Genomic DNA, 18055 nt, shown 5'->3' on the forward strand with positions numbered 1-18055 from the left:
GGGAGAGGCAACAGAAGAGGCAGGAGGATAATTGTGCTATTGATTACCATGGCAAGGGTAACATAATCATGATGCTGTTATATAATTAAAATGTATAGACTATAGACCAGGCACCCTCTGAGCCCCAGCACTGGCCCAGCTTCTCCTAGGAGGCACCTACCATCCCAGCACCAGTGCCAGAGCATAACGAATGACACTGCTGTGCCATCGATTGCCCCCAAGCCAGAATGTGGCTTGTAAGAGCTGTGCAAAGTTATGAACAGTTGAACCTGGAAATATAGTGCAAGCTTGTAGGGGCCCTTAGCAATGTGAGGGCCTGTTTAAATATTCACTTTTTTCAAGAAACAGCATCATAATTTAATGGAGCCTGTTCAATCAGATTCGTTGGATTCTATTCCACCCATCCCACCCTGTTTAGGGATTATGGGCCATGACTGGAGGAGGGAAAGGGTGGAGCATGGCAGGATCACAACTGGCTTTGCTACATAGAATCGGTGGTTGCACTGTACCTATTCTTCATGTTGAACATTGCCTTCCTGGGTTTTTAGAAGTTCACAATTCTCTTAACAGTCAGTTAAGAGAACTGTCTCACATAGTGATGATACTAATCAAAGAATGGGACAGCTTGGTTACATAATCACATTTATATAGTTATATATTTGATTTTTCTGGTGCCTTTCCTGACAAAAGGCTCAGAGTGCTGCATAAAACAATATTAAAATTGTGATTCTAAAATCAGATATGTATAATGGAACCATCAAGACAATCTGTCTGTTAGAAAACCCAAGTGGAACACTTTTCTGTACCTTCAAAGCCTGCACCAATAATAGGTAATTTCATTAGTGTCTATGTGACAACAGTATGGGGACAGCAATATCTCTATTGGAGAACAATTCTGCAGTTAGGATGCCACCACTGAAAAGGCCCTGTCCTTATCAGTGACATTCCTTTAGAGAATCACAAAGTTTCTCGTGCTGATGGCCCCTACTGGGAGAGGTAACTTATACTCACAAAGTAGTTTTCTATAATTAAGCATTAACCCTAAAGAACTTCCATCCGTGCATGATTGGCTTGGAGTACTGCCAATAGTCTTCTGAATGCTGATTATCTATTCACCTAAATGGAACCTGTATCTTCAGAAGTGCTATATCACTAGGTAGCAGATGCTGGAAAGAAGAAATACAGAGCAGCCATTACTTCCATGCTATGTTTTGTGAGCCTCAGGAGAGATGCATTTATTTAGCTGTTGTTGAAGACCAAGCATTAGATTACGTGGATCTTGGTATGATTTAACAAAGGATTTCTTATGGTCTTACATGGACAGGCTTTGAAAATGGTTGGCTCTACCATTATGTAGTGCTTTGAAAAAGCAACATGTCCTTCAAAAATGATTTTAGCTTTTCCCAGGGTAGTCTTATTCCAAAGGTAATATCTAATTTGCATCCAAGTTTAAAAATTAGAATAAACTCCCACAGATTTATTTAAGGAAATAAAATTAGATTCCTGTCATCCTGAAAATTATTCTTAGCAATATATTTATTTTCCATCAAAGGTGATAATTATAGTCCATGTCTTATTGCAAATCAAACTGATAAGAATTATGCATTTTGTTTTGCATCACCTAAAAATGTAAATATAGGTAAGCTTAATAAACTGTTGTTGCTCCTCATTCTCCAGGGATTCAGAAACAAATATAATGACAAGAACAATGTGTTGTAGAATGTGAAATCAAAGACATTTTTTAGGTCTATTTAAAATGAATGAATTAACATCTAGGAAAGGATCACGGTATTTTAAGCTCTTATCCTCAGCTTGAAATGTACTAGGAGCAAGCACAATCCAACCATAATTAAGCAATTCCAAATCTCATTGATTTTGGCAGTGCTATTCTCTTCCCATTGAAATCAGTTGAACACAAACATACTTAATTTTGGTTGGATCGTGTCCCAGATGATTAAGTGTATAAAGCACTGCACATCTTTTAGCAATCATGCAAATGGAATAAAATATCTCCAATCCCAATTCCTAAGATGTGAGCAAAGCACTTTGCAAATTTCAGGCAGAATCAGCAATGGAGAAGTGCAGTAGTGGAACATGTTCTCCTCTGCTGCAGCTTCTATAGGGAATGCAGAGAAAAAATGAGGAAACCATTAATACAAGCTTTCTAAGGGAATAATTCTTCCATTTATGTGTTTAAGGGATGTATCCTCTCATGTTAATAGAAATGTTGCCAATTTTTTATGATTGAAATTAGGAAAAATGTGGTCACCCATTTAGGTAAGTGTGACCCTAATTCCCACCTTACAGAGCTTTCATTTTATCTTTCCTACTCTGTCTCCTGTTTATTTCTTTTACTATTAGTCTGTAAGGTAAATCTGTGATAACATTGGTATCGCTTAGTAGCTGGAGTCTTCTACTAGAAAGATCTGGGTTCAAATCCTCATCCTGGACTGAAACTGTCTCTTAGTGTTCTACCTCAGATCAAAGGTGATGATTATAATCAATGTCTTATTGCAGATCAAACTGCATTTCATTTAACAACATCTAAAAATGATACATACAGGGGAGACCACATATGCTACTACTCTGAGTTTTTTAGACAAAGAGTGTATTTAAAAAGTTATCAGCAATAATAAATAATTCAGGTGCAATCTTACCATAAAAGGGCATTTTAAGGCCCACTGATTTTAAAGGGAGGAATTAAGCACTTGTTTCACTCCTATTAAAATCAACCTGCCTGGCTCTTCCCCTCATTGTACCCTGGATGGGAGCTATTTTTAAAAGTGAAATAGTGTATTTCACTTCAAGCTCTTTCAGTTACCTGGAAGGAATATTGAGCAAAAGTTGAACAGAAATATTTTATCCAATGGAGCTCAACATAGGAGATTCAATATTAGTAGCAGTGCTGTATTTTTACATAGACTACTATTAGAGTGTATTCCATTGGTGATGGCAGGCAGTTTATTTGATGTTTGGAAGTAATTGATCTCATGAAACCAAGAATAGAATTTCCCTTTGAAAGACAAAATGTCCATCTGGTTTGGTAAAACTTCTTCAAGAAATGAAAAATCGGTATAGTTCAGTTTGCCTTCTCTATACGGTTCCAAATAGTGAAATTTCGCCTGAATACTTTTGGTGCATTGAAAGGTCAGATCCCGAGGGCCAAATTACACATTGGATGCAAGTGTGTGCTTGGATGTAAAACTGATGGCTGCTTTGGAAGGGGCAGTTTGGCAATAAAGGTGCCTTACCCTTGCCCTGCCTACCACTCTCCCACTGCAACCCATATTAGTTGCTCCGTTTTTCTCTCTGCAGCTTTCCAGGCAGATTCACCTTCCAACTGGAGATACTAACAAAGGTAGCTTGAAGAAAGAGAGTTGCAATGGTGCAAAGGAGTTAAGTGCCTCTTCCACCTGGTGGTTCTTTACTGCAAGTTGTTTCCTTCAAAAGATACTTTATAGAGCTGCTTTACCTACACCCATTGCTATGTGCAGTGTATTTTGGCTCTGAGTCAATTATCAGGGTTTGGGTATACCAACATCAACTGAATCTAAGTGCAGAATGTACATCTTCACCAAGCATGCGCTCATTAAAGTTGGCCCTTAAAGGCCTATGATCCTCTCTTCACAAATGATATCCTTTAGCAAGTCACACCAGTCATACACACACACGCACAATGTGGCTGAGTAAATTGGGAACCTCTGCTTCCATTATTATTATTATTATTATTATTATTATTATTATTATTATTATTTCGATTTATATCCTGCCTTTTTCCTACAAAGGGCTCAAGGCAGCTTACATCTCCTCCTCCATCTTATGCCCCCACAACAACAACCCTGTAAGGTAGGTTGGGCTGAGAGTCTGTGACTGGCCCAAAGTCACCCAGTTGGCTCCATGGCTGAGTGGGGACTAGAACCCAGATCGTCTGAGTCCCAGTCCCATGCTCTTAACCACTACACCACGCTGGCTCTCTTATGGCAAATGTGGGTCAAGTGGTAGGAGGTGTTTTGGAGAGATACTTTCATATTCTGGTAACAGAAACCTCTGACCTGTCATAGTTACGTTAGCCACAATGAAGCATGTAGAGGCCTTCCTATGTCCCCCAACCAATGATGAATGCTAATGTGTTGAGGTTTTATCTTGCATCAGATGGTTGGAAGAAGAATGCGACATGAAACCTGAATGGATATTGTGCTAGACATTAACATTCCCTATTTCTGGCTTAGACTGTAACTAGACTAGAAAGCAGTATAGTGTAATTCATTCTCATGACAATGATTGTAAACAGAATAGAAACAAAGTTAGACAAGCAGTTCTCATTACCACCCTAAGCTTGTTCTCTTGTGGTCACACTTGCAAACTATTGTTGTGGTAAGAATGAGCTTTATTATCTTATACAAATTAACTTACTTGCCTTCATATGAGAACATCAACCATTGTTTCACTTCTGGGGCACTCTGTTCACAAGTAGATGTTTCTGTTCTAACTACAGTTAGTAGAATACTCTCCTATTCTGGTAAAGTGTGGTAATAGCTACCACCTTGCTACTGCCCCCCCCCCCCACAAGGAAATATCTGATAAATTTGATGAGCAGTTTGCCATGGTGAAAAAACAGCTGTCCCCTTTACTGTATAGATAATTCAAATACCTTGTTTGTCTGTCAAGATGGAAGGTATATCCAAGATCACAAGATCCAAGGTCACAAGCCAAGAAAGCATGACCAAGAAAAAGATCAGTGACCAAATGAGCACATCTGGAGGACCACAGGGAGGGAAACGCTGGCACCTACATTCCATACCACTCCTGAGCTGCCTCATGGGGATGGTATTCTTTGCAAAAAGTCCTCACAGATAGTGTTTACATTGCCTTTGGGTGAGTTGTATGATTTAACACTAGTGCAAAAGAGGGAATTTGGGCAGGCATCCTTTGGCATGCTGTAATTCTGTCTTTTCTGCAACTGAGATAGAGGATCCCTGCCCTACTTTGTAAATGATTATTCTGTTAAATATTTATATCCGGGGTTCTTTCTGTCTTTTCCACATGATTTTATCCACTGCAAAGGCACATGAGAGCAGAAGCTTGGCCAGAGATAACTTTATTGGAGTACTGACAATAGTTCCCTCTTCTTTGAACAGATGTACATTAGTAGAATGCTTTTTGTCTGCTTTGTAAAGAAAGCACTGCCAGTGAATATAGGTTAGCTTACAGCTGTTCTGAGCTGTTCATCATCTACAGAGGCCAAACATGCAATCAATATACATGCTATTGTTAGCAGGTCACTCATAATTACGTGGTTTGTCTGATGTGCAAGTTCAGGCTGTATCCTTCAGTTTGCTTACTCTCAAGTAATTCCAGACTAGACTCTGCCATTTGACAATTTCTCTGTGAAATCACAATAAAAAAGAAGAGAACAGGAGTTGTGTAATTTTGAGCCATCCCCTCTGCACAGTATGTGGATGCCATTTTGAGGAATTCATTGAATATTTGAATCTGTTGCTGTTTGAAACTTATCTGGACTTCTGCATAAGGCATTTATTGTACACTTATTCTTCCTTAGTTGTTAACAGGTTCTTCAGACACATTTTAGAGTTGTGTCCATGTTTGCAATATGGACATGTTTAAACATGTACAAGGTTTGGACAAATTGAAAACAGTGTCAAACAAGAACTGGAGCAAACCAAACCTAGTGATGTTTGGAGAATTTCCATGAGCTCAAGCATTCCTAATTCTCATATTCTTCCTCTGAAGTGACTTTAGTCTCAGCTTCTGCCTTTTGGCCCAGCAGGGTAGAAGCTAGGCTTGAGAGAGCCCTGAACAACATGCCTTCTGACAGCCCACCAGCACCTTAATATCCCCACAAAGCATGACCAAAGTTTCCTCTTCTGACCGATACAAATATGTAAATGTTTTATGTAAGGACATCAGCACTGACTGTGGTGGTCCTGCCAGGGCCTAGGAGCCCTGTTTTTTTCCCAGCCATACCAGGGGCAAACATTGGATATGCTGTGGAGATAGAATGTATCATGCAGGGTTGTTCTTACATTTTTGTTGAAAAAATATTGGAGCAATATGTATGCAATGCTCTGAACATTTGAAAATGCTATGGAAAGCATTACAAAATGTAAAAATTAGTAGTTGCCTGATACAATCTGAAAAAATACAATACATATGTCAATTGTGCCTAGCTATAGAAGGTTACACATGACCTCCATCTAGTGAAAAAAACTCGTGGAGAGGCCATACAGGCTAGGCCCATCACTGCTGGAACCATGTGCTGCCTTCCCAAAAGTACATCCTGTAGATTCATGAAAATTATTTCTCTGTACATGTAAGTAGAGTGTAAAAATGTATACTGCTTGAGCTCTCTGTGAGAACTCATTCTCACAAAAATGTGTTGAACATTTGCCAGAAGAGATGGTATGGAGTTTTGGGAGAAGGAAGGGTTAGCACATACAACTCCAATAATCCTTTCACATAATGCTTTAATATAGTGAATATAATTATTAGTACTGTTTATTCAGAATTTGGTCAGGAATGAATGGATATGTTAATGTTTATTTAGGTTTTGTAGTTCTGTTCCTTTAAAGGGACTGTGATTTGGGAACCAATTTCAGAAAATAGATCCTCATTTATACACTTATTAAATTACTGGTTGCTTGAAAACATACTTTGCTTTATCTTTTAATGTTTGCATGTTGTTTAATGTGGTTCTAGTGAGGTACAGTGGTGCCTCGGCTCACAAATGCCTTGGTTCACAACCAAATTGGGTCACGAACAAAAATTTCATGAACATTTTGACTTGGGTCACGAACTCCGCATTGGGTGGCAACCAAGATCGCTGCCATCTCCCCAGCCCCCCTGAGTGGGGAGAGGGCCACGGTCGCAGTTGCATTGGTGCAGGGAAGACATGCGTGATCACGGGCATGCTCCTGCAGGAAAGAGGGGCGCAATCTCAGTCATGTCCCCCCACAATCAGCATGATCGCGGCCATCTGCCCCCCCGAGTGGGGAGATGGCCATGATCGTGGTTGCGTTCATGCAGGGAAGACACAGAGGAGCTGACGACAGAAGAACTTGCTGAACTCCAGAGTGAGCAGCAGAAGGCACTTGCTGAGGAGGATTCCACTGAGGAAGAGGAAGGCAGGGAGGAGGTTAGCAGTGATGTGATACAATCCATTATGAACAAATGGAATGAGTGCCAGGATTTCTTTGAGAAGCATCACCCCAACATAACTGTAACGAACAGAGTGTTGAATCTGATGAACGATAACGTGGTCTCTCATTTCCGGAGGGTTATGCAGCGCAGGAAAAAACAAGTGACTATAGACTGATTTTTCACCAAAATTGACCCTGCAGCTAAGAGACAGAGAAGAGAGGCAACCCCTGAAAGGAATCTACCCCATGTCCTTATGGAGGGGGACTCTCCCTCAAAACAATAACCTCCCCCCCGCCATCTAGGTTAGTGTTCTCCCCTATACTGTACAGTACTTTGTTACTTTGTTGTTCTTTGTCACTTTGTTTCAATTTTTTCTGATAAAAAAAATAGTTGCAGAACGGATTAACCTTATTTACATTGAACCTTATGGGGAAATTTGACTTGGCTCGCGACCAAAAATTGGCTCACAACCACATTCAGAGGGGCCAGAACAGATTAACCTTATTTACATTGAATCTTATGGGGAAATTTGACTTGGGTCACAACCAGAGTTGTGGATCAGATTAAGATTGTGAGCCAAGGTACCACTGTAATATGATATGTTAAGGACTCTTGCATATACAATGGATAGCTATCCCAAGGAAACTTCTTTTAAATAATAAAAGGTGTTTCAGTTAGTAGCAGTTTGTTTCGGCTCAGCTGGTCCATTGAGTGACAGCTGCTTCAGCCAATGTGAAGTGAGGCTATTGAAACAATTTCCATGATATAAATCAGTATAATGGAAATAAGGTATCCATTTTATCTGAGTCCGGTTTTCTACAGAAAATACATGAGAATGGATCCCCTGTTGAATGCCATATATACAACTTGGTGAGCACAAATGTGATTTTGTGGCTCTACGTGTGAATATGGCTTGCTTGGTTTTTCAGAATTTGGATGGATTTGTTCATTTGTAGATTTATTTCCAGTGGTGTGTCTTTCATTTTGAAATATACTTTGTAACCTCCTTTGGACGTTAACAGATAAAATTGTTTTGGAAGAGTATAGAGATCCATCCAAAATTGAAAATGATTTTATGGTGCTTATATGGAAAGCTTTTGAAGCTAGAAGAAGATTGCTGAAACTAATAAAAAATACGTTAATGGGAAGCTCTTGGGCATTTCATAATAAATATAGCCCTCTTGGGCAAAGGATGAACTGTAGAGTATTTATTTATTCCACAGCAACAAACTCTCCATGCCTATTTCTGCTCCATTGAAAGTAATCCTTGGAAGTCAACTATATAGACATATCCCTCTTCTTTATTATTATTATTTTTAAGGGATTTGATAGAGAAGTGAGAAAAATCCAATTGCCATCTACAAATGACCTTAGGGATTTTCAGAGATTCTAACATTTTTTCCCCTTTTAAAAATATCTACAGGCTTTAGCTACATCTGAAGTCTTTCGGAATAGTGATGTCAGCTTGTCTGTTTTTAATGAAAAGACGGAAAGATGTGGCATTCTGCTTAGCCTTAGATTGCTTGGTCACTCCTGCATACACACATGGAACTCAAGGCTAAGGACAAATGGGGGCAAAAACTAGCTCAAGGTTTTCATAAGCAGGCAGTGAAACATCTATCACTCAGTCCTCTATTGTGTCTGCAGATAATTCCTTATGCTAAAAAGCTTCTTGCATTCCTGGCCACCGGACTGCCTCTCATACATTAATAACACCTGTCACAAGATTTTGAGATATACTCAAACAATTTATTTCCCAGTGGGGCTCTTATCTAAACAAGATCAGTCTTCATATCTCTCTCCATTTAGTCAGGATTTTTATAGAAGCGTATCTGATTGGTATTATCTGTGGCTTTCTATTTCTCAGTTGGGAACAGGCTGTGTGTGTGTGTGTAGAGAAAATATGGAGTGTCGTGGGAGAAGAATTTCCTTTGCAAGACATGAAAGAAGGGAGCTGGCGTGTGTGCTTGAGTGTGTGTGTGTGTGTGTGTGTGTGGATGCATTTGATCAGGTGGAACTAGGTAGACCCCCATTAACCTTGCTACTGAAAACATTGTTCTTAGGTTGTTTATTCAGGGTGTTCTTGGACTGCCCCTAAAGCAATTCAGTAGATTTTCTAAAATTCTTTGAAGAAACTCATGGCATGATTCCTCCCCTCCTGCATGCATCTCTGCATGCTCTATGCAAGGAATGGGCTCTTGAAAGGGGCTCTCTTGAGTACCTTCTGTTATCAGCAGACCGCAGGGAAGCCCTGGAGAGCAAGTCGTTGGAGTGGATACCTCTGTCTGAAGCGTAGAAAAGTCACTGTAATGTTCAGCTGTGTCACACTGAGTGCTGGGCCTGCCTGCAAAGTTACCTATGGAAGTTACCTATGGAAATCCCTTTCTGCATACATAGTTCCATACTGTATGCCTTAAGCAGTTATAATCTTTCACAGAAAGATACAAACACTTGATTGCTCAGGGGCTTGTTCAAAACAAAAGGCACAAATGTATGTTTTTTTGACTACTGAATAGATGATGCAGATCCTTTGTTACTTCCTTTGCTACTTTTACTGTATATCTGGCAAGCTGTTCAGGGTGATTGATGGATGGATCTTATAGACCACTTCATTAGTCCTATCGGACTCTCCAAGTAGTTCACAATCATAACAATAAAAACAGATAATAAAGCAGTTAAAACAATATACATATAATAATATGATAAATATAACACATATAACAGCTGTGAGAATTAATCCAAGCACAGTGAGTTAAGATGATAATTTTTTTAAAATTATTATAAAAATCACTTATTAAAATGTCTGAAAAATAAAACTGTTTTCATCTGGTGCCAAAATGATTGTAATGAAGGCACCCGGAGAACTACTGTAGGGAGGCTAAAATTTAGGCCAATATTCAGCCAAAAGGAGTCATTAATTGTGTGATGATGCTTGGACTTTTACATTGTGCTTGTGCATAGGTGGCAGCATTTCAGAAGTATGTCATCTTTCCTACCAGGGCTTTCCTGCCCGATTCAAAAAGGACCTTCAGGGATAGGCAGCTAGATGGGATGATATGACCAGGCAGGCATTTACAAGGGTCCCCTGGTCAAAGGGAATGCCTCTCCCTTTCATTAAATCAAGAGGCACATGTACCTTGGGAAGCACTTGACTCGGAAGCATCAGAGCCTGCTTCTTTGTTCCTGGCACCTAATCCAGCCTTTTTTCCTGGAAGACCAGAGATTCCAGAGCCAAGGTTGCAGTGGTATAAAATGCACAAAAATGGAGAGACAGCACATCTGAGGCAAGTCTGTTAAGTCTTTGTAGCAGGTTGGGGGGTTATGGGAAGAGAAGAGGGCAAAGTGTTGGATGTCCCCACACATCTATAAAGAAGCTTGATAATTGTGTCTCTGAACTTTTCCTGTTGTTTCTAGCTGAATATTTAAATAGCTTCAAGAATGCTTTGCTGAGGTGTGGTGATACTTTCAGACACAGTTGTTTCATGGAGTTTTACACCTGGCAATGTGATAAGGTGTGCTGGATATTTTCTGACATCACAGCATCCTCATCATAACACTGAAAAGTGCACAAGATGGGTCTGTCAAAGGGTCCTCACATTCTGTGACAAATCCCTTTATCTTTGAAATATCTTTGAAGAGTAGCAGTGGATACTATGGGGGTGTCTTTGGCAGGGGGTGGAAAATGGGTATGCTTGATCAGATTCTGGGATTCTAGAGGAGCCTGGACTACAGACTTTACATCATCCAGCATGATTCAGCTCTACACGACTACTTATTTTGAACTTCACATATATTTATTTGCTTTTGAAGAGTACATTTATTTTTATTGAATTGCTCTTTTTCTGTCTAAGAATCCATCTCTTTTTAAAAACATCTTTTTTTAAGATTGAGAACAGCAAGTGGTCAACTAATAAGGATTAGGAATGGGGAGGTTTTATTTAATTCAGTTTGTAAGCTGCTTTAGTCAGTGAAATCCCTTAAAACACTGAGATTATATTTTAATGCTACTGACACACTACCTTGATGTCTACAGTATATAAGGCTTTTACAGCGTATTTTGAAAGACGGTTATGCATTTGTATACAGTATACGTAGAACATCAGAATATTATATTTCACAAGTGTCAGTTGTATCCCTCCCATATTCTCAGCTTTTCCATTTATTACTCTGAGATCGGATGCAAGATTTTAAATGATTTGCAAAAGATTAGATGGAACCCTTTAATAAATCCTTAAGGAATTGTAGACAATAATAGGGACAAACATTGGGCAACAGAGACTGCAGTCTATTTGAAGGCATTGGTAAGAGATTGAAAGCCAGTGGTGTGTGCTGGAATGTTAAGCTGAGGATACAGGAGATACAGATTCTACCCTTCAGTTGGTCATGAAGCTAACTGGGTGACTTTGGGCCAGTCACTCCCAGCCTCAATGTTGTAAGAATAAAAAGGAACTATGTAAACCACCTTGGGTTCCTCGCAAGAGGGAAAAAAGTTGGGGATATAAATACAATGTAATAATAATAAGACATTCACTCTCTCTTTCTTGTCTTTTGGCATTTGATTTACTGAATGGATACCACAAAGCTACAAGAAAGAACGCCTTTATGCTTCTGAACCCAGTTCAGGTTGCTGTTTTTTAACCTACAATATAAATCACTAAGTTTCTTGGGACCAGATGGAATGCCTTTCCCAACTGCAAACAAACTATATGTTAGGATCACAGTCTGGGGCCTGCCTCTGACTTCCACCTCTGAGAGAGACTCAGTCAGTGGCAACAAGGAGAAGGGCCTTTCCAATGGTAGCCACCCAGTTATGGAACAAGCTCCTTGCGAAGGCCCACCAGGCCCCATTTCTGCTATATTTTTGGTGCCAGGTTTATTTATTTATTTAAGACTGTCTTCTATGGCAGGGCATTTGATTAGTTTTATATTGGGGGATTATAGCAACTGCTTAACAGATCTTGTGGTTTAATTTGTGTAACTTATTATACCTTTTCCATTTAGTTTTAAATGTGGCTTTTAAATTCTGTACTGTAATTTTATGATGTTTTTATTTTTTTTTCCTGCTGTTATGAACCACCCAGAGAGCTTCGGCTGTTGGGTAGTATAGAAACATAATTAATATCAATAGCTCTGAATGAAGGAGTTTTCCTAATTTATCTTTTTAGCAGAAGCAGGTCTCATAAATGCAAAGTGGAAATTCATAGACATCATTTCAATGTTTCTCTTCATGGAAGGAAAATAGTGAGATTTGCAGGTTAAGTATAATTAGGAACTTACATTATGGAATGACTTACAAGTTGCTTATGCCTGGTTTAGCCATATATTTGATAGTCAATTGGTTTCTTCTCAAAGAAAGAAGAAAAATTCACAAGGCCATTCCCCGTTTCCTGAGAAGAATCGCTATTTTACAATTTATGGCAGCATAAAAAGAAACAGTACTGTGCATATTACTTTCAGATTCATGGAAATTCTTCGGCCACCCACCAATCCTACTGATGAACCACATATTAGCCATTAACCATGGAGGGTTTTTAATATATTAAGTGTTACAGAAGTAGCTTTATGAAATGCAATTGCATGAAATGTATAGAAGGCAACGGTAAAGATGCTCTGTGCTTTTGAAACATGCATGAAAAATGAAAAAAGTCCAGGTTTCCCAGTTGCCCTGGCCCTAGGCTTGCTATGGCTGCATCTGTTTAAAAGACTGCAGACGCCACCTGTCGCTGGGATGCATGTTCTTGGGCAAGTTAGTTATCTTGGAGCTTCACCAGTTTGCTTTTCAGTGTCCAATGACTGCTGAATCCCCCATTTTGAGATGGTGTCCATGACATTTTCCCAACATTGCAGATGTGTCCCCGGCTCAGCAAAGGCTGGGGCTCCAGAAGACTTCCTGCTTTTGCATGCTGATGGAGCAGGTCAAGTCCTCTAAACAAATGTTCTGATATTTGTACATTCCACATAAAGGCAAAAAGCCTTACTGTTTAGCATCAGATAAACCTTATGCAGGGATTGCAGTGCAGGCAGAACAAAATGCATCCTCACCCTCTTTTCTCCCTTTCAGGAGTCCTGTGTTGGTATTCCAGTGCATTCATCACCATGTCATTTGCCTGGACTGTTTTCATTTATACTGTGTGACTATGCTGAACAATCGCCAGTTTGTCCATGACCCCGTCCTTGGCTACTCCCTCCCATGTGTGGGTAAGTTGTCCAGTATGTTTTTCCTCATATTACTTGATAAATGATGGAAGTAAATTACTGGCTTAAAATACCTCTATTTCTATCGCTTGTTTGAAATAAATTCACGAGGTTATAATTTGCCTTAGCATTTTCTCCGTTTGATAGACTGCCTATTGGTTTTAGAAAACGTCTTGTAGCTCTCTGGTGCTGTCTCTGCAGTAATGGAACTTGATTTTAAAGCACATTTCTTTTATAAGCATATACATATATTTTTCACATTAGTATTTCATCATCATCAAGTGCTAAGTGATGAGAGCTATAAAGTGCAGGCAAAGAAAAGAAAAAGCCGAATGACCTCCACTTCCCTTCTTTCGAGACAAATAAGTTGTTAACTTCATTGGCCTATCTTTGAGAGTTAATAGGAAAAGTACTGTAAGAGAAATTTCAAGTAACCTTCCTAGCTCATGAAGTTATCTCTGCTAATTACCACAGTGCTGAGTGCAAGGCTGATCACCCAAACCATTTGTTAGCTGAAGTATCCTTTCTGCTTGCCTAGAGAAAGAAATGTGGGTTAGACTCAACAAAAAGTTGGCTATTCTGAAAGAATCTTTCCAATGAATCAGAAAATAAGGATGTTGACCTTTACCCAAACTGAAAGAAGATTCTTGAAAAACAGCCAATGGGGATACATTTCTTTTTTTGCTATCTGCCTTCAAATTTGCTGGCAGTGCTATGTTTTAACCTTCTTTTGCTCTGTAAAGAATAGGAAAGTAGGCTTTGTTCTTCATTGGTTTGCACTGTAGGATGAGTAAAGTATTAAGCAATAAATGTGCCTGTTGCTAGGATGGGTTTAATATTTAACTTCTTTTGGATTACCTTGGTTTCTGTTAGAAGTGGCCACAGATGGGTTTGCAAGGCAGGCCCATTCCTGCAATTGGGGAGAAATTGACTGCTTGTCTTGGGCAGCAGTTTCCAGGGAGTTAAAAGGTGCAGAACAGCAAACAGTGAATTTTCAGTTATTGTAATATTTTTACCACCACTGGTGGTGGGGCTACTACTCACATTTTCATTTCTAGGCAGGACATTGTCTTGGACTATTTGCCAAGGAATTGTGGCAAATTAATTTTGTGGTTTGAGGCCCACTGGGAATTTACTTCTATGACATCAAAGGGGCAATATATCGCATTTTGACTGAAATGCTACTGCTTGCAGCTTCTCTTCTTCCTTGTCCTCCTTAGTATGGATTCTTTTGTTCTGTTTAGTTGACTACTGTTCTATACCACAGAATTTTCAGTACAAGTATTGATACACTGTATTTATTGCTGTTTTCTAGCAATCCATAACATTTATAAGTTAATGTTTTCCTTCCAAAGTGTGATGTGGCCTTTAACAAATCCAGTATTTTTTGTAGTATTTTCTTTCCAAAGTGTGATATAGCCTTTAACATGCCTGAGCCCATGTTCAGCATGTGCTTAGGACTTAACTAGAAGTCTTCTGACTCCCATGTCACTTTTCTCCATCAATTTTTAAAATGAAAAGCAGTCTGTCCTTCCAGTTCTGATTAGGAGTGGAAGAAGAACAGGAAAAGCTCCTTAACCCTTTCCCCTCCTGAAGCTTCTCTGCTAAAGAAAAAAAAATAGTCCATTCTGCCACTTTTGCTCCTCATGGAGACCTCATATTTTTTCATGTTTAGTCATGAAAACAGATAGTTGTGGGTGGTTCAGAAAAGGATAAGCTACCACTGCTACTGCTTTGTTCCCAATAGTGTCCTTCCATGGCTGCTTTTCATTACAATGGTAATAGAAACATAAAAACAAAGCAAGTCAAAAGGGGCCTCTAGGACCATCTAGTCTAACTTCTGGCTGCAGCTGGCTCTGCTTATGTAATCCCCAACATGTGGTTGTCCAATCTTTCCCTGACTACCCTCACTGGTGAGGCCTCAACCACCTCCCTTGGGGTAGAGGAAGGCCGTGGCAAGTTGTGTCTAGGTTAGCAATAATTCAACTCCATGAAATTGTCACAGTACACTGTTGCCCATTAAAGTATCTGAGAATGGCCAACGGCATCTAGGACCTGACCAACTAAGCCAGTAACTAGTCTTGTGAAATGATGGCCTTGTTTCATATGATAATCTGTGGAAATATGCTAATGTCAACATTCTGGAGCAGTAAAAAGAATAGTGAAAATAGCTCCAAGTAAACTGGTTTCTTGATAGTAGAAATGATAAGTTTTTATATATTTTGCATATTAAGGTGGAAAATTTCAGCTGAAGAAATTATTGGCATTCATTTCATTGTCCATTGTAACATCGCAATTCACTGTTGCATAAACTGTAGAGAAAAAAAATGAAATATTTTAGTTAATGAAATTCTCTGGAATCCCCATACTTTATATAGAACTGATTCCTAAGAAATGACAATACGATGTAAATTTAATGCAACAGTCGTCCGTGGCTGCCTGATCTCAAGTCCCTTGCTAAAGCAGAACAAAACCACTATGAGATCAAGCCCCCTGTCATTTATGTACAAACATATTGTATGAAATTATTTTAAGTATGTCGTGAAATTGTCTTTTTTACAATTTTCTTTTTTGCTTTCTTTGGGGATATGTACTCAAATATCTTCATACTACAGAAGATTGTGGTTTTTTCATTAACATGGTTTAGTTTGCTTAAAAGGGCAAATTAGTGCTGCTCATTCTGATGATGTTTTGACAAATTTATGTAGCATAACGATCATAGCAAGCAGTTTCCATTAACATTTGACTCTCTGCTTCTGATGGTATCTAGAGAATGTTCAGACTTTGCAGAATTTTCCGAATATCTTTCCTTGTATCAGTCTAGAGGCCAATGATTGACAAGAAAAGCAACAGGCTTTACACCACTGCATCACTGTAACTGAGAATAGTGAAGACTCAGCACAGATGCACAGCAATTTGCATGAAATTTGCAATGCAAAAATGCATGTCATTCTAGTAACACTCTTTTCTTCGTTGTGGCCTCTGTGCATCACACATATGGGTTCTGTGCCTGCGCAGTGCCTTTGGCCGGAAGATTAACAGCTAACAGTTTTTGGCGGGAACTCCGCTCCCCTCCCCCCTAGAATTATATAAGGAGCGGAGTGTCCGCCATTTTCCAGTCTATGCGATCGCCGTTCGTTGTGCCTCGTGCCGCTTTGCTCTCGCTAAGATTATTACTTACCTTCTTGCTCGTTCGAAAATCTCTCCTTTTTCCTACCAAGTATCCCTTGTTCTTGCTGTTAGTACTTCACTTATATTTCTTCTTAACTTTGCACCATTTTTTCCTCTTTATCATTCCTATAAAAAAAAAAAAAAACCCAAAACCAAAAATATTACTTTCCCGCTTTACTATCTCCTTTTTTCTTCTTTCTATGATGGTGCAACGGGCAGCGTTCCGCAAGCGTGGAAAATGCGGCTCCAAAATGCCCGCCGCAGACCCGCATGATCTGTGCCTCCTTTGTTTGGGGGAAGGGCACAGAACCGATAAGTGCGGCCATTGTTTGGCCTTCTCTAAACAGGCGGGGAAGAACAGGGAGAACCACCTCCACAAACTCTTATGGGAGCAGGCTCTCCTCCAATCGGACCGGCTGGTGGCTAAGCCTTCCACTGTTGTGGCCCCACCCAAAGGCCATCCAACTTCGGCTGACCTGCCGCAACGCCCGGCCTCTTCCTCCATTGCTCCGCCCTCACGCCCTTCTGAAGAAGGCGCTCATACCATGGCCGACCAGTCTGTTTCCCTGCCAAGGAAAGAAAAGGAAAAAAGAAAGCACAGCGACTCAGATAAATATCCTGTGCATAAGAAGGCCAAGAAAGATAAGATGGGCAAGCCGGTTAAGAAGCCGAAGAACCCCGAGCAGGCAAAACACCGCCACTCGGGCTTGGCCTCTTCCTCGATTCCGATCCCTGCTTTGGAACCGACCCCCTCAGTCCCGACCATCTAGGCGGCTATGAGGGTTACCCCACCGGGCTCACCGCGCCGACCAACAGCCAAACCCATTCTGGATTCAAGGCGTGGTTCCATCTCTGATGGGGAAATACAAGATTCTCCACCTAGAGCTCGATCACCAACCCCGATGCCTCCAATCCCAATGGATACTGAGATCGCCATCTCCCCTCCGAGAAGCCGTAGGAGCCATTTCTCGGATGCGAGGTCTGATGATTGGTACCACTCCAGGTACTCCTCTGCTCCAAGACAGGAAGAGTACCACTCCGTAGCCTATTATCCGACCTCCAGGGGACAATCTTCACCACCAGCATCTCGGGAACGTTTCCATTCAACGCCCAGAGACGCCCCGAGGGCCCCATCTAAAGAAAGTGGCAGATCAGAGTCACCAGGAGATTCTTCCTCCAGTGTACCACCCCCCTACTGGATGGAATCCGACGAGTCTGAGGCTGATTCGACCTCGCCGGATGCAGCGGTTGCTTCTCAGGGCCCGGGGTTGCCCAAGGAACCGTATATATTGTTTAACGATCTGATGGCCAGACTAGTGAGATCGCTCGATATAGAAGCCCACCTGGGACCAAGCACCGATCGTTTTTATGATGTGGTCAGGGGCGAACGATCCACATCTATTGCCTTGCCGCTTATTACGACCTTACGGCAGGCAGTGACCCAGCCATGGGACCTCCCAGCTCACCCACAGCCGACTTCTCATAAATACAAGTCCATGTATCGGGTGCAGGAAGAGGACATCCCGTTTCT

General features: G+C 40.5%; 1 protein-coding gene across 1 annotated transcript in view; it reads left to right on the forward strand.

Annotated features, from left to right (window-relative positions):
- Nucleotides 1–18055, forward strand: part of PRKN (parkin RBR E3 ubiquitin protein ligase) — an 858599-nt gene that overhangs the window by 534422 nt on the left and 306122 nt on the right. The window contains exon 7 of the mRNA XM_044421581.1: nucleotides 13220–13356. Coding sequence (XP_044277516.1) covers nucleotides 13220–13356 — 137 coding nt within the window. The remainder of the gene's footprint in view (nucleotides 1–13219; nucleotides 13357–18055) is intronic.

This window comes from Varanus komodoensis, unplaced genomic scaffold (assembly GCF_004798865.1).
Source record: "Varanus komodoensis strain SLA01 unplaced genomic scaffold, ASM479886v1 scaffold1, whole genome shotgun sequence".
Lineage (NCBI taxonomy): Eukaryota > Metazoa > Chordata > Lepidosauria > Squamata > Varanidae > Varanus > Varanus komodoensis.